This window comes from Sesamum indicum, linkage group LG11, assembly GCF_000512975.1.
Source record: "Sesamum indicum cultivar Zhongzhi No. 13 linkage group LG11, S_indicum_v1.0, whole genome shotgun sequence".
Lineage (NCBI taxonomy): Eukaryota > Viridiplantae > Streptophyta > Magnoliopsida > Lamiales > Pedaliaceae > Sesamum > Sesamum indicum.
Genome location: NC_026155.1, coordinates 14301267 through 14324885, shown reverse-complemented (window position 1 = coordinate 14324885; position 23619 = coordinate 14301267). Strand labels below are relative to the sequence as shown.

General features: G+C 36.6%; 4 protein-coding genes across 7 annotated transcripts; 3 read left to right on the top strand and 1 right to left on the bottom strand.

Annotated features, from left to right (window-relative positions):
• Positions 2729-5318, top strand: LOC105174499 (protein NRT1/ PTR FAMILY 5.6). The gene is made up of 4 exons (XM_011096624.2): positions 2729-3046; positions 3272-3489; positions 3587-4131; positions 4213-5318. Exons 1-4 carry the CDS (start codon positions 2911-2913, stop codon positions 5078-5080), a joined length of 1767 nt encoding a protein of 588 aa, XP_011094926.1. The 5' UTR covers positions 2729-2910; the 3' UTR covers positions 5081-5318.
• Positions 6942-8957, top strand: LOC105174498 (aldehyde oxidase GLOX). The gene has a single exon (XM_011096623.2). It carries the CDS (start codon positions 7239-7241, stop codon positions 8838-8840), a length of 1602 nt encoding a protein of 533 aa, XP_011094925.1. The 5' UTR covers positions 6942-7238; the 3' UTR covers positions 8841-8957.
• LOC105174497 (BEL1-like homeodomain protein 9) lies at positions 10467-15188 on the bottom strand. Of its 2 annotated transcripts, XM_011096622.2 has the most exons (5): positions 14269-15188; positions 13939-14160; positions 11475-11842; positions 11325-11385; positions 10467-11200 (listed from the first exon to the last, which is right to left on the bottom strand). In XM_011096622.2, the coding sequence occupies exons 1-5, from the start codon at positions 14848-14850 to the stop codon at positions 10670-10672; spliced, it is 1764 nt and encodes a 587-aa protein (XP_011094924.1). In that variant the 5' UTR covers positions 14851-15188; the 3' UTR covers positions 10467-10669. The 2 variants fall into 2 exon arrangements, with proteins under 2 accessions (XP_011094924.1, XP_011094923.1); XM_011096621.2 differs by having other exon boundaries at positions 13939-15188.
• LOC105174496 (mitochondrial substrate carrier family protein B-like) lies at positions 17619-21178 on the top strand. Of its 3 annotated transcripts, none has more exons than XM_020697569.1 (7): positions 17619-18524; positions 19126-19302; positions 19403-19552; positions 20088-20189; positions 20293-20363; positions 20448-20515; positions 20637-20893. In XM_020697569.1, exons 1-7 carry the CDS (start codon positions 18321-18323, stop codon positions 20750-20752), a joined length of 888 nt encoding a protein of 295 aa, XP_020553228.1. In that variant the 5' UTR covers positions 17619-18320; the 3' UTR covers positions 20753-20893. The 3 variants fall into 3 exon arrangements, with proteins under 3 accessions (XP_020553228.1, XP_020553227.1, XP_011094922.1); XM_020697568.1 differs by having other exon boundaries at positions 17731-18524; positions 19132-19302; positions 20680-21178; XM_011096620.2 differs by having other exon boundaries at positions 17758-18524; positions 20680-21178.

Here is a 23619-nt window from a genome sequence, read left to right as displayed (position 1 = left end):
ATTTGGTAATCCCTAACTTTAGATATATCATATTATGATTGGTTACTAGTAATATATAGCACACCATAACATCATTTAAAATTTTATGGCCACTCTGATTTTCACCATTCCTCTTATCAAATTCTAACTTCAATCATTATTTAAAGCTCCTAATTAACTTCTAGTTTCCATTCTTTAATTGGAGAGTGTCTATTTATTTGATAAATATTTTACTTTGTAATTTAAAAAATACAAGAAAGAAAAAGATTATATAATAAAAAAAAATGTTCAACTTAACGTCTTTTAGTTTTTAAAGTGATGCAAACAGATTTTTAGTATTAGCGGGGTAAATGTTATACGTGCTACTTTTTTTTATAAATTTTTTTTTTAAATAAGGTGGTCGAGAATTAGGTAAAAAATATGTGAATGGAGAGCATCATTATGACTCCCACAACAGTGGACTTATCCTAATTCATGCGCACATACTTATTTTAAAAATAAATTAAGTTTTGGATTGTAATCCCATATTGTCATTTTTGGTAAGTTGGTTTTAATTATGTGGCTGGGAGAACTTATAAAGCCATCAATGAGAGGAATTGCAATTATTCTGGGCAGCCATGATAATCAGAGTAATGATCCCAGTCCCACGATGTGTCAGAAACTGGTGGAGTTGAGAGTTTTATTTGGTTTGACTTGCTATATATATATATATATATGCTCTCTCCTTGGGTTTTCTTTTTTTCTTTTTTTTGGCTAGTCAATAGTCATGTGAGGGCCGACGTCTGTCCTGTCGCTGTTCTTTGAATACAATAAAACATTTAACACATGGAAATATAGATCAAATTGCACTATATTAATATACCACATGGTCAACTTGTTTGATGAGATACCTAGTGTGAAATTATATGCAGACGAGTAAGTCCACAAACCAATGTAGTTTAGTAAGGGATTCAAACACAATATTGTTATACGCGTGATGTCTATTTGAATATTTATTAATTGTTTAGTCGAATTAAAATGTGTATTTTAATATGTCTGTTAATTTTTATGTGGTTTGCTTTTAATTTTTTATGTCAATTATAGGGATCTTGACCGACACACATGGTACAAATGAAGATGTAGATACAATTCTCCTAGACAAGTGAGAGGGAGAGGATATTTTCGTATCATTATTTGATTAAGATTTTAATGGTTGTAAAATCAATACACATAAAATTCTTACGGTTCTTTCTGTTTGAGGAAATATTTCGTGAAACATATCACTAATCAACTAATGATCTGATTATAAATATATTTGAATAGAATAAGCACTCAATTAAAAATCTGACAACGTGATGTACCTTAACTCATAATATATAATATCATTCATTGTATACATATTCTATAAGTTTTGGAAATCAAAATATGTTCCAATTTGGTTGTCAATTTCTCAAACCCTAGCTACAATTCTGATCATGTTCACATGCATCAATATGTGGGTCGGTTGTTGCTATTTTTTCCTCCTGCAAATAGCCGCCACATAAAATGATACCGATGTAGGAGAAAATGACAAGAGTCATGAAGATAGAGACACAATGACATGCATGAACCGATTATACAACAATTTATTGTTCATACTTAGGTAGATATTGAAAGAGATATAGCTAGCTAGTACCTTGAATTATGTGTCTGAAGTGGGATTTGGGTGTGAACGTATATGTATATATATATATATATATATGTGTGTGTAATTATGACAATTTTATTCGATCATGAGATGTAAGTCCTGAAGCCGGTGTTGCTCTTCCGGGTCAAACTTAATTGCTTATCATCAACATCACATGATTGATGATTCCATTCCACTATGATAATCATGGATCAGACATCCAGGAAATTAAGATGAGAAGATGTGGATCTCATCTGATCATTAATGTGGTTGTACTGATAGGATATTGTGAATTCCCAATCTAGAAAAAATGAATTCTAATTATATATATATATATATATATATATATTGACATGTTGTGGATGCATATATATATATACCATACATGCTCCAAGCAGACCAAATCACACAAAACTTATAACTAATATTATATTTGTTTGGAGATACTGTCTTGATTAAATAAAATTAGAACAGGGGGGTTGAAATAATAGCAACTGTCAAGAGGCAGACAAGTCTGTTTAAAATTAATACTAGTAATACATTGGACAAAAAAGCAGGCAAAAAGGGTATTTTATTATTCTTGATATATATATATATATATCGACGTAACATCTATATATATACTTTAATCAAGATTTGATTAGATTTGACCTAATATTGTACTCATGTCTCCAATGGCATCTTCCTTTCCATTATCGGAGTTAACTGTTAAATTCCATAATCTTCATGGGATCCATCGCACGTCTTCGTAGCCATATGTAGTAAAGTACCAATGAATACTAGGCGATCACACGGTAAAGATTATGCGCGGATGAGACAAGTACATAGTAGTGTGAGGTAGCTGCCCACATGCAAAGATTTCGAGCAAGCATCACATATTGTGTTCTTGGATAGATGTTGTGCATAGGGTCCTTAATGAAACCACTTTATTCGCTTTTAAAAGTTGCATTTTAAAACTGGGGAATGGATACTATTCCCCAGTTAGGAGCAACAAGGACTGCTAATAAGTGGACGAAATCGTCTTTTTTTTCTTCAATCACAATCATTGACAAGAATGTTTTTTACTACAATAATGTTTTTACTTCTTTAATCCACATTTTCTGGGTTATCATCATTGTGGCAAAAATTCAACGGGAGTGAGCTTGAGGCAGTAGGATTCTGGCCTATATAAGGACAACCAACCAAAGTTGCCAACCACCCACCAACAATCAGAGATATCTTCAGATAGAGTATTACATCCTTGGTGTCTTATAAGTATTAATTTGCTTACAACTAAAGAACTAGAGATGGAGCAAGCAAAGAAACAGGAATCACGAGGTGGGGATGAGGATAAATGGGTGCATGATTCTTCTCTTGATCACAAAGGAAGAATTCCTCTTCGAGCTTCCACCGGTGCATGGAAGGCTTCCCTTTTCATTATAGGTAATGCAATTTCATGACCCGGTTCATATACGCAACGGTATCTTGATCCAATCCCATGAATCAAACATGAAGATCAATTGCATGCTCTAGCTGCATAGTGCTCAAAATTGTAGTTAAAGAAGCTGAACAAAGATTTTCTGATCATAGTAGGATAGTATCACCTGCAAAGTGTGAAATAAGTCTAACTAATCAAGTAGAATCTCTTTGTATGTTTGTTCTTGGCAGCAATCGAGTTCAGCGAGAGGCTGAGTTACTTTGGTCTAGCAACAAGTTTAATCATATACCTCACGAAGGTGATCCACGAAGACCTCAAAACGGCAGCGAAGAGAGTCAATTATTGGTCTGGTGTGACCACATTGATGCCCCTGCTTGGAGGATTTGTGGCTGATGCTTACCTTGGCCGATTCTCCACAGTTCTAATCTCGTCCGTCATTTATCTCCTGGTAAAAACATTCCCTTCAATTTAATTTATCTTAGTGCTTTATGTGTCTGTTCCAAACAATAAAGTGATGTGTTTCTTTTTGTTCTATGTGAAAACAGGGCTTGCTTGTTTTGACAATGTCTAGAGTGGTTCCAGGTTTGAAACCTTGCGACGTTGGGATCTGTGAGAGACCTCGAAGGATCCATGAGGTTTTCTTCTTCCTTGCAATATACTTGATCTCAATAGGTACAGGTGGGCACAAGCCATCTCTGGAGAGCTTTGGAGCTGACCAGTTTGATGATGATCACCCCGAAGAGAGGAAAAAGAAGATGTCCTTCTTCAATTGGTGGAATTTTGGACTGTGTTGTGGTCTGCTTCTCGGCGTGACCATAATCGTTTACATCCAGGAACACATCAGCTGGGCTGCTGCAGATGTCATTCTTACAGCAGTCATGGCTTTCACCATACTGATATTTTGCTCTGGAAGGCCGTTTTATCGTTTTAGGAAGCCCACAGGAAGTCCCTTGACGCCATTGCTGCAGGTATTGGTAGCAGCTATTGCAAAGAGAAGTCTTCCTTATCCGTCAGAACCTGATCAACTCTACGAGGTTCCAAAATCAGACCAGACTCAGAGGAGGCTCCTTTTCCACACCAAGAAGCTCAAGTAAGTTTCTTGCAAACTAGCTCTTGGCATCTAGAATAGATCAATCAGATGTACTGATGAATGTCATATATTATTTGCCAGGTTTCTTGACAAGGCTGCAATAATTGAAGACGGACAAGATTCAGCAGAGAAACAAAATCCATGGAGACTTGCAACTGTTACAAAGGTGGAGGAGATGAAGCTTGTCGTCAACATGATCCCAATCTGGCTGACAACCCTACCGTTTGGCATATGTGTGGCACAAGCCTCCACGTTCTTTATCAAACAGGGCACAACACTGGACCGTAAAATCACTCGTGATTTCATGATCCCACCAGCCTCCATATATGCCTTGGCCGCCATTGGGATGATAATCTCTGTCACAATTTATGATAAACTCCTTGAGCCCATCTTGAGAAGAGTAACGGGACACGAGCGAGGCATCAAAGTTCTCCAAAGGATCGGTATCGGGATGATTTTCTCAGTTTTGACCATGGTAGTAGCAGCCTTGGTTGAGAGAAAGAGACTAAACGTTGTGGAGAGAAATCCACTGGAAGGTTCAGTTTCGATGAGTGTCTTTTGGCTGGCACCACAGTTTCTCATCATCGGAATAGGAGACGGGTTCGCATTGGTGGGCTTGCAAGAGTACTTTTATGATCAAGTACCTGATTCCATGAGAAGCTTAGGCATTGCATTGTATCTCAGTGTGATCGGTGCAGCAAACTTCCTCAGCAGCCTTCTCATAACATTAGTCGATCATCTAACAGAAAAAGGTGGCAAGAGTTGGTTCGGCAAGGATTTGAATACCAGCCGGCTCGACTATTTCTACTGGTTGTTAGCAGGCATTACAGCAGGGAACATCTGCATCTTTGCCTTTGTTGCCAGCAGATATTCTTACAAGAACGTTAGAAAAACAACGGTGGCTGTTGCTGATTGTTATGAAGGGGATCACATAGAAGCAATGGCTTAAATCTATATATATATTCGTCCAAATTGTATTCAGTAATGAGTATTGAGAAGATTAGTGTACGTACTACGTAGGATTAGCATGATGTACGAAGTGATGAGATATATGTGGTCAGGTGATTGTATGTTTCAACCTAGGTGGGAAATAAGGCCTAAATATGGTGCTATACTAAGTTGCTTGTTGCTATGTTAGATTTAAATCTTGAATTCCGTTGGTTGACTAAGATCGCATTCTTATATAATTTTCGATCATTCATCTTAGGTAGTGATGGCAATTGGGTGGGTTTGTTCGGACTCGAGACTCCCCCTGCTTTGTGAACCTCCGCCCCATCCCCTTAAAAACCCAAACCCCCGCTCCGTCCCACCTGGTCTAAAATTTAAATTTAGTAATTTAATATAATTCATTTATTTAAAATGAATTATATATTACAAAATATATATTTAACTAATGTTTTATTTTTTTAAATAAGTAATATTAGTTTAGATTTAAATATTCTAACATAATATTCAACCTGAAATTAATTGTATAAGACAAAATATACACCCAAATTTTTATTTTTTATTAAGTATAATTTTAAAATTAGTAATTTAACATAAATTTTGATCTTAAATGAATTATATGATACAAAGAATACAATCAAGTAATTTTTATTTTAATAACTAATAGCATTTTAGATTTAGGTACATACTTTAACATAATTTTCGATATATAATATAAACAAAATATTCATCTAATTTTTAATTTCTCAGTAAGTAATATTAATTTAAATTAACATAATTTCATTTACAATAATTATGTAATACAAATAATACATTCAACTATTTTTTTCTATAATTAATACTAAATATCATTGTAAATTTAGATAATTTAACTTTATTTTTTCATCTAAAAGAAATTATATAATACAAATAATACATTCAACTATTTATCTTGGTATTTCATATATAGAGTTAGATATATGCAAAATTATTTAAAAATTTACTTATAATATCATAATTTTCTATTAATAATGTATTGCATATGAATAAATAAATAATAAAAATTATTAAAAAAATACATAGGGACGAATCCGATACAAAACTCGTAACTCGCTGGGACCCAGCCAAATCCAATATTGTAGGATTTGAACCACCTTGAGCCCGATAATATGAGGACCAAATTGGTCGGAACTCCGAAAAATCAAATCCAATTACCAACCCTAATCTTAGGTAGAAGGGCCATTGGAGTAAAATTTTGCGCCAAAATCATATGCAACTAAGAATTTAATGTTTATTGTATTTGGTATATAATTAATTTAAATTTGACCAAAATCAATTTAAATTAAAATTTTTTATTATCTTCTTTCTACTCGGAATAAAGATTTTTTAATGTAACATTATAATCCATGATATCATGTCTTATTTTATATATATACTTGTTTGTAATCTTTAGATTATTAATATATTTAAAAAATATTAAAGTCCATGATATCATATCTTATTTTATATATATACTTGTTCATAATCTTTAAAGTATTTATATGTTTTAAAAAACATTTTACTGTATATAATAAAGAACCTTTAGTATGACGTTACTTTTCAATTTAAAAAGAAGATGAATTGCGTCTTTGTTCCCCTCATCTTGATGGTGCGAAGATGATCAGTTTATAATTACCAAAATTAATTCATTCAAATTAGGACAAAGGAAAACGACTTAACTGTATTAATTATGTGAACCATAGTCCATAGTCTATAACTCTCTTATAGATGGAGACTTGGTAATGGCTTTATTGCCTTTGAAATTGAACTTTCAGTTATTATTGAACATAAAATCGTAATAATAATAATAGTTTATGAGTTATCATTCAATAAAAATTGACTTTCTTAATTTACAAATATTAATGCAGCTAAATAAATTTTCTTTACCGGGACTAAAGATGAAAACATTGATGACTGAGGTAGCAGTAGGATTCCCACTCCAACTGACATAATTCGAGAGCATATATAGATATATATAAATAACGTTATTTTATTATTATTTCTCTTTGTCCTGCTTTCAGGCACTGGAACGTCATCGTCTCTTGGTTTTCAACTCTTGGACATCACCATCCATCCATCCTTCCTCACTGACACAATCCACTGAAACTCAAACTGCCCCTTCACTTTCTCTCACTAAAATTCCCATGTCGACCACCAAGCTTCTACTATTCCTCTTCTTTTTCTTCAATGCCGCAACCGCCGCGGACCTGCTTCCCGGCGTGTGGGAGCTTCTCGTCCCAGACGCCGGCATAGCTTCCATGCACACGGCAGTAACACGTTTCAACACCGTCGTCCTTCTCGACCGGACCCACATAGGCCCATCAAGGAAACTCCTACCCAAAGATCGCTGCCTTGTCAATCCGGCTAACCCGCACCGGAAAGACTGCACTGCCCACTCAGTTCTCCTCGATTTGCAAACCAACAACATCCGCCCATTAACTATTTTAACCGACACGTGGTGCTCCTCCGGCCAGTTTCTCCCCGACGGCAGCCTCATTCAAACCGGCGGCGATTTGGATGGGTTCAAGAAAATCAGGAAGTTCACCCCCTGTGAACCGGGCTCATTCTGTGATTGGGAAGAACTGCAGGATCTTGAGCTGTACCAGGGAAGATGGTATGCTACTAACCAAATTCTACCTGATGGTTCAATAATTATAATCGGTGGAAAATCAGCTAATAGCGTGGAATTCTTCCCACCGAGAAAGGAAATTGGCGCCGCGAATTTCCCCTTTTTGAGTGAAGTAGAAGATAATCAAATGGATAATCTTTATCCGTATGTTCATTTACTCCCCAATGGCGAACTCTTCATTTTTGCTAACAATAAAGCTGTATTATATGATTATAATACAAATAGTGTGACAAAAACTTATCCTATACTTGAGGGCGGCCCGAGAAATTACCCCTCTGCCGGTTCATCTGTCATGCTTGCGTTAACAGGAGATTACTCATCGGCTACGGTCGTCGTCTGCGGCGGAGCAGAGTATGGGGCGTATCTGCAGAGGATGACGGATAGTCCGGCTCATGGTAGTTGCGGGCGGATTGAGGCGACCCGACCCGACCCCGTATGGGAAATGGAAGATATGCCGTTTGGGAGGATCATGGGTGATATGCTAATGTTGCCCACTGGTGATGTGCTGATCATTAATGGAGCTCAAGCTGGGACCCAGGGTTTCGAATTGGCTTCAGTGCCGTGCTTGTATCCGGTACTGTATAGACCGGATCAACCTTTAGGACTCCGATTCATGACCCTAAATGCCGGAACGGTTCCCCGGATGTATCATTCGACGGCGAATTTGCTGCCGGACGGGAGGATTTTGATCGCCGGGAGCAATCCCCATTACTTTTACAAGTTTAATGCTGAGTTTCCGACGGAATTGAGGATCGAAGCGTTTTCGCCGGAGTACCTGTCGGCGGATAAAGCGAATATTAGGCCGAGTTTGGTTGAATTGCCGGAAAGGGTGGGATATGGGGAGGTGTTCGAGGCGGGAGTGACGGTGGAGCTGCCGGTGGTGGGGATAGTGGAGGTTAATTTCGCGAGTGCGCCGTTCGCCACGCACTCGTTTTCGCAAGGGCAGAGAGTGGTGAAGCTGTTGGTGGAAACCCCGGCGGTGGAGGGTGGGGGGAGGTATAGAATAAAGTGTACGGCTCCACCGAACGGGAAGGTGGCGCCACCAGGGTACTATATGGTGTTTGCGGTGAACCAAGGTGTGCCGAGTGTGGCTAAGTGGGTCCAATTGGTGGCTTGATCCATCCTTTTCAACTTTCCTTTTTTTTTTGGAAATATGATTATAGGTGTCGGTGAATTCAGTAATTTCATAATTTTGATTTCTTGAATGAATTTTTGAAACAACAAATTTATTGAATTTTTGGTTTTTTTGGCAGTTTACATCTACACAAATGTTAAAAAAAAAAAAAAAAAGTTATCCTATAATGACAAATGACTATTAGTAATACCTATAGCACAAATTTTTATATATTAGATACGGTGACATACAGTATTTGCGCGCATAATTTTAGTATTATTTTTATTTTATTGAAATGCATAATTTACAACCTCCCATACAAAAACTGTCTTGTAATTTTTTTTAATGCAGTAATTATTAATACATATATTGCTCAAATCAAATTAAAAAATGACACTAAATTTGTACAATAAATATAATATTGACAACAATGACTATATATAGCTAAACAAATACCAATATGCTATTTCAATTCTAATGAACAATAAGCTTAAACAAATGGGAGTAAATTTAATTTTTAAGCCCATGTAACTGCATAGAATTAATTTTTAAAGAAAGTCGATTGAGTAGTTAATTCTACATGAGTCATAAAATAGAAGGGTATTTTTTATTTGATGTAGTGGCATCAAAACTACCATTTTAAATCTATATGCTCTCCTCCCTTTATAATTAATTGTGATTACTTGATTTTTACAAAATGACTCCGTGACATTTTAACACGACTATATTAATTTTTTTTATTACGTCGATAATATTTAAAATTTATTATATACATTGAGAACCATGTATCACAATGGGTGTCAATTAATAATTTATGGGAAGCAAAGTCTGGTAACGGCTAGTTTATCATAGGTTTGAAGTTGTATGTAACGAGGAGGAGAAGGTTCTTAATGATTTTTAACCCATCCCCATCTATATGCGACTAAATTATAATGGGCTTTAATAAAGTTTTCTCAAAAAGCTGCTTTACGTTTACGTTACATAAAACTTTATGCGTTTTTGGTACCTTTTTCCCTTTAGAATTGGTTGGTATTTTTTTTTCCTTCCTAAAAAGGGAATTGGTTGCTACAATGTATTTTATTACGAAATATTTTCACTCGAATTGAATTGAACTGAATCTAGATCAATATTAAAAAAAATGATCAATAATATGATAATTACACTAATTATATAATTAATATAATTTAAATTAGAATTTTGCACTTCATTCCCCAAATATTCAGCGCTTATAAAAGGATTCCTCTACTAATAAATGTGTCTGTCCCCACTCAACATTGGTGTTTCTGTGAGTACCCCATGAGAGTGAGAGAGGTCCAAAAATGTTGAGTCACAAATTAGCTGTCCGGCCCAAACACAAACACATACACACACGCACGCACATGCATGTCAATTGTGAATTGTGAATTGACACCAACCAACCTTATTTCCCCTTTCTAAATTAGCACACTAATTCATTCTCTTCTTCTTCTACTACGAAAACGCCACTTAATTTTGAACTTGAGGATTGAAAATGTTGACCCAGAAGTTATTTACCATTTCCCAGATCAAATTCTCTCATGCATTCATATATGTTTAATAAAATTGGAGAACCCAAGCTGGTTTTCACACTGCAACTCAATAGTCCAATAATTTTAAATAATGAATATATATATATATATATATAATTATATAATTTGCACAAGAATGACATCATCTTCTACAATTGAGTAAAGGCAACCATCTAACCATCAGCTTCTTGAAATTCAGATGGTTGATCACATCATCATCAAATAGAACCCCTCTCTGCTATAAGTTACCCATCCATCTTCAGAAACACATTAATACATTCACATTCACCCAACAAAATCATGCATAAGCTGTCCATCCATATTGATGTCTCGTCCAAATTGTCGATTTTGTGCTGCAAACCCACTCGCCACGTATCCGTCCCCCTGCGACTCCAGACCAAAGCGACGAGCTGCATTTATCGGGTAGGGATCCGATAATCCCATACCATTCTGATGAAGGCCCAGAGTTAACGAAACACCCCCATTACCCCCAGTGTGGCTCACACCAACCCCCAGCCAAGGATTATGCAACAAATTATCGTATGAGAATCTCATTGGCCCCTCGTTTCCTCTTGTAGCAGTTCCGGTTGGGTCCTCCCGGTTACGTTTCGAAGGGATCTCTCCTATTCTCTGGACGGAAGTTGATGCATTTTCACACTCAATGGAGCAGCTTGTGGGCAAGTGATCATTTAGCCTATTGGGAGGTTGTTCCTCTCTTTGGGAAGGCTTTTGGCTCTGTCGCGTTTCAAGCATGTGTATTTCCTCCACCATCGGCTTCCAAAGCCTCACTCTTGCATTGATAAACCAGTTAGAGACCTGATCCATATGACATGTAACGCATTTAATATTAATGCACATGACCTCGTTGAATGCAATAAAAACAATTTCGAGCATCCCCCTCACAAGAATATGAATGCAGAGGTAATAAAATGGAATGCACCTGGTTCCTCGAGAGACCCGTCTGTTTTGCCAACATTAGTTTGTCGGTGTCAGTCGGGTAACTGCAGTAGTAGCATTAAGTTAAAATAGTGTACAAGCATATGCATGTGTTGCCAAGTTGAAGACAAAAATAGATACACGGGATGCTCACGGATGCAGAAAGTGCTCAAACAGCCAGGCCCGAAGGACAGTAACAGCACGCTCAGGAAGTCCTCTTTGTGGTCGCCAGACAGGTTGATCGATAAATCCCGTGCTCTGGAACGTCCTTTCGCCGTAAGTACTCTTTCCAGAACTCTCCAGTCCGTGAGTTTCATCCCTCTCACAATTTATTTTGCCATGAGATTTAGTTGTGAACTGCAGCTGATCTGTAATGGCATTCTTTAGACTTCTGAAATGCTTAGACATGGCCTTTAAAGCCAAATTTGCAAATGGAGCTGCACCGCTGAGTCCAGCAACAGACTCAAATGCTGCTACAGCAGCCTGCATCTGCTGGTAATACTGCTTGTACCTCTTGTACACCTAATCAAAATGACAAGCTTTTTCAGGGATTTCAGTGATGTCAAAGCTCAATTTCACATATTCATTCCCCATTACATATTCCCAGTGATGCTGGTCACACGACTGATGTGATTGCAAACAACATATGAAGAAAAGCACCATAACATTCCACATCTTTCTAGAGAGCTATACACATCATTCTTATGTCTCCCAGTTTATGGACCAAGGACATTATGCTAAACAGCCCTCAACTCTATTATAAACTTTGAGATCCCCTGTAAGGAAAGGGAAGTAAGAGAAGAAACCTGGACAAATTCAGTGAAGAGGATATTCCACAAGGACTAACGTTTCACATCAGTCATACTATAATCTAATACCTCCACAATCACGTTGCACTAAAATGAAACCTCGTTGATAGAATACTGAACATCACTACTATAAGTATTGTATTCCCCACTTGCTCCATCAATTAATCTTTGGAAAAGAAAGGATTACCTTATTCTCAATGTAGTCATCCTTGAGCCACTCACATGCTACAGCACAAGTTCAAAGTCCAATGATCAAGCTCTAGACGAGGCCAATCCTTTCTTCTTTTACCAATATTTTTAAATCGATTTGACATAGTGATCACTAGAATGGGAATTCTTACTGGTATTCTAATTTAATGTGCAGAGTGGGAAAATTCCCATGCTAACGCTAAATTAGTATTTACTTAATCCATATCAAGAGAAAAGATAATATTACGAACTCCATATATGGCAAATTCATTGTCCCATTTTAACTTCTACGACACGGTTATCCAAGTAATGAAACCAAAACCCACTCCCATCACTTGTCACATGAATACTATTGCCAACTTTTAAGAAAACATCTGATTTCAATCATCACTTGCTGTTTTAATTCAGTAAGCCCCTCCAATTCTGTGAGCTCATTATGCACATCAACTAATGGCTGTGCAACTCATGATAAATTAACTTCTTTTGCATTTCTATTAACATGTTTACTGAAACTTGAAGGAGTAACCTCAACATAAGAAATGCATTATATGGTAACTGAATTTGGGAGTAGGTAGTGAGCGTCTGGGTCAATTTCTTTGATTAACAAACCAACTTTCACAAATTTCATTTCCATTTTGCTGAGGTATAGATGATTTAATTATACCAAGTAAAAAGATAGAAAAATATATAAACTCAAAGTAAATATGTCTATAGGACGATCACCAAATTTGGCATTTCACAGAAACAACTCAAATTCATGGTAAAATCAGAACTCTAAGTAAGCTGAACTTCACGAGTCGTTAATTTATCACACTATTTACGCATTTCTTGTAAGTTATTTTGGCTCAAAGGCAATGTAATGTAACAAGATGTATTGTTGAAGTGAGGGACAACAGACAGAATCATGTTCTTCCACTTCACAATATAAAAGAGGACAAAAGAACTCCAACACCATTACTTAATAAATATTAGAGTATATTCTCATTAGGCATATATAAACTTTCTCAAAATCTAACTATACACATGTTTCAGCGAATAAATCTTTTCAATTGATTCTCTTAATAACTTTATGCAAGATGGAAACCAAACTTGGTGACAATATCAGATATTAGAAACTCTCACTTAGGTTGTCAGACACTTTCTGGTACCATTTGTAGTGCATATATTCTCACAATAATACTTCCCTAGGAAAATGCATTCTTGACACCCTCTAGACCTATCTACAAGAATCTAGATGGCAAACATTTCAGATGGACAAAGCAGTACAGATCCATTTCTACCACACATGATCAAAGTTTAATGCTTTTTCTACCACTAAATCAAGCAAAACAAACCTTGCATGCTACTATCAGCAATGATGACTAGCCCTTTAGAGAATCTATCTTTAACAAGTTAAATAATAATATGACACAGTATCCACAATCAAAGTTTAGATACACCTAGATAGTACTACTAGGATGAACAGAAATATACACCACATAATGTGTACTGACGAGATATTATTTGCTGGAAATCTCAAGCTGACAACAAGCGAGTAAAGCTAGTGTTTCAAAATTATGATTAAGGTATAAAAGATTAAGTTTTGAGTTAACATATGTAGGATGAAGTTAGTAAAGTTACCTCATGAAGCATTGAAAGTAACCTTGACTTCTTTCTAGTTTGCTCACCTCCGTCAGTACTGAAATTCAAAGGATCATCGACAATCCCGCTCAAACTTTCCATTGGAGGAGGGTCTAACAAAAATGAATCAGCTCCAATTTTTTCTGCGTAAATTCCAATTCCCCTACCCACATCACAAAGCTCTTCCAACAACTGCTGAGCAGGTTTCAAAAATCTTGATCCCTTCAACACAGAAGCATAGCCAGTGAAGGGCCCTAAAGGCACTGAACTCTTAGACAACTGAATTGAGGTGGAACCACCATTGCAAGAAACGAGTAACCCTCCACTAACCTTGTTGTTGCTAAACATGGAAGATTCGTATCTCTGCAGATTGAGCTCCAGAGGAAGATTGTTACTGTGGTGGGAAGACAAAGACAAAGACAAACTCTGAGCATTTGTTGCAGCGGTGCTACTGTTGGGGTTGGGGTGTTGATGGGGTATGGACAGTGTCTGATCAGGCTTATACACCACAACTTCGTTTCCATGAAAAGACTGATCAAGAAGTAGTCCTCTATAACAGTGGGGGGATGGTGCTGCATACACACATGGGCTGCCGCTAATATCTTGAATAGAGGTAGGGTTTAACTGTAGGGGACCTAACTGCGGATCCACATACATATGATGATTTCCTCCCACAAAACCCATCAAATTCATGCCCTCTTCTTTCACACCAGCGTTAGTATTCGGAGCAAGACTGAAACTTTGGCGGTGGAGGTTGAAATCTGAAGAGATGAGTGGGGGATCGTGAGCAGAAAGTAAAGGAGCACAACAAGATTGGAGGTTATCAAGGCAGGCAGGTGAATGGTTGTTTACTCTGAGCTTATCTCTTCTGCTTTGTTGTGGGACATGATACGATTCAAGTCCCTCGGCCATGAGTACTCCTACTACTTACTGTGCGCTAAAGACAGGGAATCTGTGAGGGGTGTGTGTGTGTGTGTATATATAGTGGGAAGAGAGAGAGAGAGAGAGAGAGAGAGAGATTGGTAGTAAAAAGATGATGAGAGTTTAAGAGAAGAAAAAGAGAGCAACAGTGAAAGAGACGGGGTGATGATGAAATGAGAGGCTGTCTGCCAATGCCATACTATCATATGTAATCAAATTTCTGTTATATAGATATTTAGAAATACAAATATGTAATTTCTAAATCTCATTAATTTGGTTTCTTTTCCTGGAACAGCAGCAAGAGAAAGAAGAGGCCCCCGCCCCTTCTTTCTCCTGCCGCAGCCTAATTACCAGACAAAATCCATACGTCCAGTAGTGAAAGTGGAACTACTGTAGTCTATTGTACACTCCCCCCTCTCTCTCTCTCTCTGTTTTTTTTTTTTCTCCAAGAAAAGTCATGTATTATCATCTATGCATATATACATGCATTTGCCATACTCCGTTTTTCTCTTACTACTTTATAATTTAATAAAAGAAAATCCCGAAATAACGGCATAAACATCTTTCACTGCACTTTGTTGTTGTAACATTACGCTTTTTCCAATGGAATAATAATTATAATGATATGATATGATTCGCAAAGTTTGTGATGGATAATAGTTGATCGAGATAATTATATTCTCTTTTTATGTTTTGATATAATTATACGTAAATTTTTTATTGCTTGATAAATTACACCTAATATTTTTTAGGTTTATTTTCATCTAATACATAAATTCATTCATTAGTCAAAATTCACTAAATTTACTGATATAAACAAAAATTTAGAAAAAAAAAATCTATATTAACCTCTGATTGACTTATAACATGATAGATAAATTTTCTTATGACCAAGTTACTTTCATACATCTTCACGCGTTAATACATTTGAAAAATTATATTTTCATTGTTATATGAGTAGTTTAGTTTAAAAAATTATTTAACCTACAATAAGTTCATTTTAAGTCGATTAAGAGTAAGTATTAATTTTTATTTAATTTTTTTATTAATATCAATAAATTTAAAAATATTAAATATAATATTTCAAATTACAAAAAAATTATATATAAACATAGGAAAGTTCATAGTAGATATGTGATATAAATAGAGAGAGAGAGAGTGTGTGTGCGGAATGGCACACGTGAGCAGCAGGAGGGATTAAAGAAAAAAGAAAAGGAAAAAAGAGTGAGAGTGTTGGGCAGCCAACACTCTATCCGCCAAACAGTTGCTTTTTATAGCGTATCGCTTCTTCCCATGTTTCTTTATTGTTATTATTATTATTATTAAAGAAAAGAAATGATTGATTGAAATAAAATTGAAAGCTTCTCATGTTGATGTTGATGTTGATGTTGATGTTGTTGTTGTTGCCCTACTAATAAGTAATACTAACTACTGCTTCTCTTAATTATTTCATTCTTTCTTTTCTATAATTAATAATAATTTTGAAAATATAATAGGGACTCATTACCTTAATTTAATACTAAAAATAAAATGTTAATTCTTATTGGATCAAACATCTATATTCATTTCTACAAAATTTTCATTTAAATTAAAATTTTAATTGAACTAAATAAATAATACATATAGTTGATTATTATTTTTTAAATTATACAATAAACGATTTAAATCTTGTCAAATCTGAATGGAGTTAAAAACTCAGAGTAAAACATTTTGATTAGGTGATTTGTTGTTGTTTTTTGTTTATGAATAATATGGAGGGTAACAACTAGAAATGAATTAGTATAGTCCATTGATGAGAGGTAAGGTAGGTAGGTTGAAGTGAAGAAAGTGTGTGTATGTATATGTAGGGAGCAATAGCAACAGGAGGTATATTCACCTTGTTTATTTTTATTTTTAAATTATTTTGAATGACTCAAATATATTTAATATTTTTAAACTATTTAGGTATTTTTAATTATTTAGCATAAATACATCTATATACAAATATATATATATATTATAAAAGATATGATTTAACAATAAATAATAATTTTTATCTGAAAAACACAACATTAAACATACAATACTTATTTTAAATTATCTTAAAAAATAAATACAGATATATATAACAAATAATTATTTATTTTTATTTTTTTTTTCTATCTCAACAAAATATTCAAATTACGAATTCAAACACTACGAATATGTTTTGAATAATTAGTGGTCGTCATGCTCACGTTCTTTGTTGTCTCGCACACAGTAGGTTGAGTAATGTGTGTTATTATTAATTACAAGGAATGAGAATCCCTTGCCTTCCCTTCACCATAGGCCATATACATAGGTAGCTTAGGGTAATTGAATTAATAAAGGAGGTGGATAGGATGAGCGTTTAATTGCACAGTGAGTAACGTCACCACATATCTTTTGCTTGAAGGAGTTGAGAGAGAGAGAGAGAGAGAGAGAGAGAGAGAGAGAGATTTATATATAAAATCCTCCGAAATTGGCGAGGCCTGCTGCTTCTTCCATCAGCATCACCCCCCTTTGATGAATCAGGATTGGATTGGTTCTTCATGTGGAGTTGCGGCAATCTGTTTGAGGCGAGAGTTGCTTTTATTTGTTATTTTTGCTGAAATGAGAGAGAGAGACGTGGATATTGAGTCCTGGAAATGCGCATGGGACGTAGGTTGATTTCATTTCCCACCCTTCCTCCCTGTGTGTGTGTGTGTGTGTGTGGGTTTCCATCAAAGTTGGGGCCCCGCAATGCAACTGTGAGTAAAGAGAGGGAGGGAAAGGAGCTGCTCTGCTCTTACTCTAAACGCCTATACCTACCTAGTAGCCACTAGCAGGGCAGCCTTATAATTATCAGTTTTATCACTTTTCAGAGCTGCAGCAGTGAGCAGACCCCCAGACCCCACACCCACACCGCTTCATCCACTCACCGCTTGCCCCTCCATATGTAATCCCAATCCCAAACGCAAACAAACAAACAAGGTCCAACAATCAATTTCCATTTTCCCCCTCGCCCTCGTGCCTCGTTTAAACCAGACCAGACCGCAACAGTACCCTTGCTTCATTCCCAGTTCAAGTTGGGGCTGGGCTTCAAAATCCAATATGGGCTCTTCTATGGTGTACAAGACTTTTGGTTGGGCCCGGCCTTCCTTCCCCCTTTTTTACTTTATGTGGTAAAAACGTGATGCCATTTTTTACTTCCCGTTTCTTTCAAACCACCCAGACAATATTCAAAAAGTAATATTCCGCGGAATCAAACCCCTTCTTCTCCTCCTCCTCACTAGGGTTTTATTGCCTGTTCCTGTGCCCCAAAATTAATAAAGAATTCCAGACCAAGTACCGCGGCATCAATTAACTTCCACTCCCAAACCACTAACATGCTGAACATTCCCGGAGATCTACAGTGTTTATTTGACTCCTGGGGAGACACAACACACCAAAACCAATTCCATCATTGATTTTTATTCGACCTCATGGCAGCTAGAGTTGGGGTGGACGGCGGTTCTGCTACGAGGAAGCTTCTCCATCACCATCACCATCACTCACGCCCGCAGCAGCAGCAGCAGCCGCAACTATCGCAGATTGGTGCGGTGCCGCAGCTCCTCGCCGGCGGCGTTGCTGGAGCTTTCAGCAAGACCTGTACTGCTCCTCTGGCTCGCCTCACCATTCTCTTTCAGGTTTTGTTTTGTTTTATTGCCTTTTCTTCTTATGTCTCTCTTATGCTTTATTTGCATAGAGGACAGTGAGAGAAGGAATAGCAAAATCGTAATAAAGAGACGAATGCGATATCACTAATTCTCTTGGCGACCAATTTCTTAAATAAGGCTGAACGTTAAGAATTTTGATATGAAGAAGGTTCTTCAAAATTCCTCGCTACTTAAGTAAGATTGTCTTTTTGTACAAGTTCTACTTGGCGTTGTCCTCAAGAATCATATTCACTTTTCTTTAAAATTCAAGGTCCAAGGATAGTTTCCTCTCTTTTCTATTATTGGTTAAGTTTTACTGGGAATTCACCTGAGCAATATGACCAGAATTGAAGGAATTAGGAAAAATGAAAGTTTATGTGTATAATCTTGGATTAGATGATTTGAACCTTATGTAAATTTAACACCATGGTATAGCTGGAATCTAATTATATGGCATACTAATAAACCTCTATTTTGTTGTGCGTTTGAGAAGATGCATACCTATATCTAAATTTTCTTTGCTGTCTCTGTCATACGCCTTTTTGCCGTGCTGTTTATTTATTTCTTATTATTTTTTCTAATCTCCTGTTAGGTACAGGGCATGCATTCAGATGTTGCAACGATGAGTAAACCTAGTATATGGCGTGAGGCACTTCGTATAGTCAATGAAGAAGGTTTTCGAGCTTTTTGGAAAGGGAATTTGGTTACCATAGCTCACCGGCTTCCCTATTCTTCTGTCAACTTTTATGCTTATGAAAAGTACAAGTCTGTGAGTATTTATTAGACGTGAATGAATTACTATTCTAACCCAGCTGAAGAATGCCTAATGTTAATGTGCTGTCTTTCTCTTATATTAAATTTTTTTGCAGATTTTAAAATCAATGCTGGGCCTTGATGGAAATGGAGGGAATCCACATGCAGAGATTATTGTGCATTTTGTAGGTGGTGGCTTGGCAGGAATAACTTCCGCTTCTGCCACGTATCCATTGGACCTTGTCAGGACACGACTCGCTGCACAGGTGCAAGAGTAATACACTTTAAATTGAAGCATAACATTTTCTTATTCGGCGGTTTCCTACTCATAGCAGGCTGTGTGATCACTACCAATGAAGGATTCTGTTGAGGCAGTTATCTTCTTCTTCTAGTTATGAGTCAACTTACTTATATTGCCCCCAGCCTGCCCAATCCCAAAAAAAAAAAAAAGACTATATAATAAATTAGGAAAACGGGGGGGAAAAGAAAAACAAATGGAACTACCTTGATAAGATCAATCTAAGTTAATGAGGAAATCATTCTAAACCCTCAAATCACTATCCAATGCCAGATGGATTTGCCAAGGAACTTCGATTCTGGCTTTTTCTTCTCTTAGTTGTTGCTTGTCATCTTGGTTTTGGGGTATTATGCTTTACATTTTGAATTCCTTTCCATTTTTTGAGCTAGCAGTGGAATCAATGTGCTCCCTTTCTCTCCAGACTTATCCATGTTATTCATCTGTTTGAAGTATTAATTACTTGTATGGATATTGTTCTCATTTGGTTTTACAAAATATTTTAGACAAATGCAATATACTATCAAGGCATAAGGCATGCACTTCATACCATCTGCAGAGATGAAGGCTTTCTTGGTCTGTACAAAGGGCTTGGAGCAACATTATTGGTATTTTATAGTCATTTTCCTTATATCTAGTGTTCTGTAACCTACGCACGATTTGCATTCTGAAATGGCTATGATTTCATTTCATTTTCTTTTGTGGATGCAGGGTGTTGGACCCAGTATAGCAATAAGCTTTTCAGTTTATGAGAGTTTGAGAACTTCTTGGCATTCTCGAAGGTGAAGAACAGTCTGACTTTGTCTAATAATTTTGCAATGATCTCTTTCTTGTTTAAATGCTAAGAATATCTGGTTTTCCACTAGGCCCGATGATTCTGCAGTATTGGTCAGCCTCAGTTGTGGCAGTCTTTCTGGCATTGCATCATCAACAGGTGGGTGGGTTGTTACTCCTGCGTATTCTTTTAGACTTGTACAAAGTTCGAAAAGTATCTTTATTATTGAAGATATCTATTTTATTAGTTTAAAGCAACTGTTTTTACCTGAACTGTGCAGTTTACCATTATTGCTTAGATGAATGTAATCTTGTTCATTACAGCAACTTTCCCTTTGGACCTTGTGAGGCGAAGAATGCAATTGGAAGGTGCTGGTGGTCGAGCCCGAGTGTATAATGCTGGATTATTTGGAACATTCAGGCATATCATCCGTACGGAAGGTTTCCGAGGCTTGTATAGAGGGATTATGCCAGAATACTACAAGGTTGTTCCAAGTGTAGGGATTGTTTTCATGACATATGAAACATTGAAGAAGCTAATGTCTCATGGGCCTTTCAGTTAGCTGCATGTCCAGTTATGTCCCTTGATTTGATGAACAACTCATATTGAATCAATTTTGATTTAAAATATATGCCAGTTTACTAATAGGTAGGTACTACCGTCCATGGTTCTGTGGCGGTAAATTTTCTGATGCTGCCAATGACAATGTTTCAGTGTATAGGTGATTTGATAGTATAGTCTTCCACATTAATGTATTTCTTCAGTTCAGAGCTAAAGGACGTTGTATTGATGATTGTGTGATTAGAAAATTTTGTCAAATCACTTTGCCAAATCTTGTCGGCTGTCGCCACACTTTTATTATTCTTTAAGCATTTGTGTTTTTTCTTTTTGTAAATTCATTGTTATATCAGTTTTCTATTAGGGATGAGACTTGTGTACTGATTTTATAATCACGTATGAGAATTCAATGTTTTGATTTTTGTGAATTTTCTCTTTTTCTTTATTATTGTTATGGTGGATTTTAAATTAATTTAATTTCAGATTTATTTAAAATAGCGAGTTCTGAATTTTCTTTTTGAATTCATGTACCTCTCCATGCATCCAGGATGAAGTGTTTATGTTCCCGTGAGATTGATGCATGGATGTAACAGAGCTACTTCCATCAAATCCTGAAGAAATCTATAAAAGGATGTACACAGCTTAGACATATATGCATATGCTGTTGAAATGCAGCGACGATGCAACTCAAGATTATGAGATCTATTACTATGAATTTTGTGATTATATCATGAACTGTATGCCAAGGAAATCCTCTTAGATAAGGTCTTACATACCTCAAGGTGACAAATGCAACCATACCCACCTGGAATATTTTGGTAACATGTGTCATGCCTAATTTTGTCTCCTGAGTTATAACAATGGAAAGCTGTGCATCATTCTTTTCTAATATTTTTGCCTGTTCTTGCATTACCCGCTGCTGACAGCAGATTAATCCCTGGTGGGGTTGGATCATATATGAGTTTCTGAGAGCGGGGATTCAGGATACCAAAAATTTGCACTATTGACCTGTTGGGTTCTTTGGGGCCAATCTTCTATCTAAAGAAAAAGAAGCTGCACGTTTCACAGTTTTTGATTTATGTCCAAAATCTTCTAGTTATGAAAACAATCATAACGGTTTAGCCTTACTCTCATGAAATAAATGCTGTTTGTTTGGGTTAGGCACAAGCACATTTGAGAAAAGACATGAAAGTGGTGGAAATGGAATAAGCCTTCACATATTCCCTGGGATGCTGGGAATTGTTTTTTATACCTCATAAGATATCAACTTTAAGTTTGTTATTTTGATGTGGAAGTATAATCTGATGCAACTCTTTACTCAACTTCTTGTAGCCTCATGGATTGTGATTTGAGTTGCATCAGATTATGCTTTAACTTTACCAAGCTAAGGATGACAACATTTGTTCCATGAACAAGGCTTTTGCATCAATGCTCGGAGCCAGATGGAGATAATGGATTCATAGTGATGGCGATTGGGGTAGCAAATGGCAATCATGCATGACATGCAGTGTCGAGCTCTCACTTGTGGTGCGACACTGAAAGAAGAGATCAATCGTGTTTGAGGGCGGTAGTTCAGGTGTAAGAAAGCACTCAGAATGATTACAAACCATTACAGCTGTACATGCTGATTCACGGCATCATCTACCTTGGGAAGTTTAAACTAAAATGAAATCAAAGAGAAGAAGGAAAGAAATCCATTGCAAACTAGCATTCACAAACAATTAAACAGCAGTGACCAAATTGTTCATATATATCAATTCCCAAGGCAAATCAAGATAAAGAAACAGACCCCGTTCTTGATTTACCATCAGAAAGCCAAAAGTTGAAGAACCCACATGTAAACAAGAGCAGGATGCTTGAAACACGAACTTAACAAGCTTCTGGAGTACTCATATAAACCATTTCTAGTCTTTCACAATTCAACGCAACCAAGCAACTGAGTTTGTGATGTGAATTTTTTCTATATTTCCAGCTGAGCTGTTCTTTCTGGTCCTGTTGAGAAAGCAGTCAAGGATGAAATAGCATTGTCTAGTAAAAGGAAAGGTTCCCTCTTATCATTGGTTAGCGAGGAACAGAATAAGGTGACCGCACCTTATCATTGCCTATTATAATATAGATCTCTCGACACCTTACCACCCCCTCCCAAGGGGAATATAATATGGGAGCTTTGCGAGGCATTATATATGCATCTTCCCATGCACATGGATCATCAACCCTTTTGCATGAAAATATCTACAACTCTGTTTTGTTTCTCTTCTGCTCGAGTTACTTCACAACAGTAATACCATTGGGGGTGAGGATCAGGTAATCTGCATCCTGAGGTTTAGATGATTATTACATCTATTGAATCATTTAGGCCTCGGGCTGCAGATTAACCCTGTCTTCACATCCAGCAGAAACACAAGATCTTGAGATATCTACGTCTAAGGTAACATGGCTCTTTCCTCATATATCTCTAAAAGATTGTGTTTCTGATATTGTTTTCTCTACTCTCTACCAAGTTGAAATTGCTTTGTAAATCAGGAGTCCCATGTGTGTGTGGACTACCTTATTTTCCTACTCGTGATGTTATTATGTGAGCCTCACTACACGGACCACTTATACTCGGTTCCGTATGTCTTGTGTCAGGAGGATTACCCCGGATGTACATAACAATTCGAATGAAATAACAGGTCATATCCACCAAATAACAAGGAATTTCACTG

Excerpts from the sequence above, each read along its gene's own strand:
- LOC105174499 (XM_011096624.2), top strand. The coding sequence starts at position 2,911 with ATGGAGCAAGCAAAGAAACAGGAATCACGAGGTGGGGATGAGGATAAA. Across the intron at positions 3,047-3,271 it reads GGCTTCCCTTTTCATTATAG|CAATCGAGTTCAGCGAGAGG; the intron begins GTAATGCAATTT and ends TGTTCTTGGCAG. Across the intron at positions 4,132-4,212 it reads TTCCACACCAAGAAGCTCAA|GTTTCTTGACAAGGCTGCAA; the intron begins GTAAGTTTCTTG and ends ATTATTTGCCAG.
- LOC105174498 (XM_011096623.2), top strand. The coding sequence starts at position 7,239 with ATGTCGACCACCAAGCTTCTACTATTCCTCTTCTTTTTCTTCAATGCC.
- LOC105174497 (XM_011096621.2), bottom strand. The coding sequence starts at position 14,850 with ATGGCCGAGGGACTTGAATCGTATCATGTCCCACAACAAAGCAGAAGA. Across the intron at positions 11,386-11,474 it reads TTTGAGCACTTTCTGCATCC|TTACCCGACTGACACCGACA; the intron begins GTGAGCATCCCG and ends CTACTACTGCAG. Across the intron at positions 11,201-11,324 it reads CGGGTCTCTCGAGGAACCAG|GTCTCTAACTGGTTTATCAA; the intron begins GTGCATTCCATT and ends CATATGGATCAG.
- LOC105174496 (XM_011096620.2), top strand. The coding sequence starts at position 18,321 with ATGGCAGCTAGAGTTGGGGTGGACGGCGGTTCTGCTACGAGGAAGCTT. Across the intron at positions 18,525-19,125 it reads GCCTCACCATTCTCTTTCAG|GTACAGGGCATGCATTCAGA; the intron begins GTTTTGTTTTGT and ends ATCTCCTGTTAG. Across the intron at positions 20,190-20,292 it reads GGCTTGGAGCAACATTATTG|GGTGTTGGACCCAGTATAGC; the intron begins GTATTTTATAGT and ends TTGTGGATGCAG.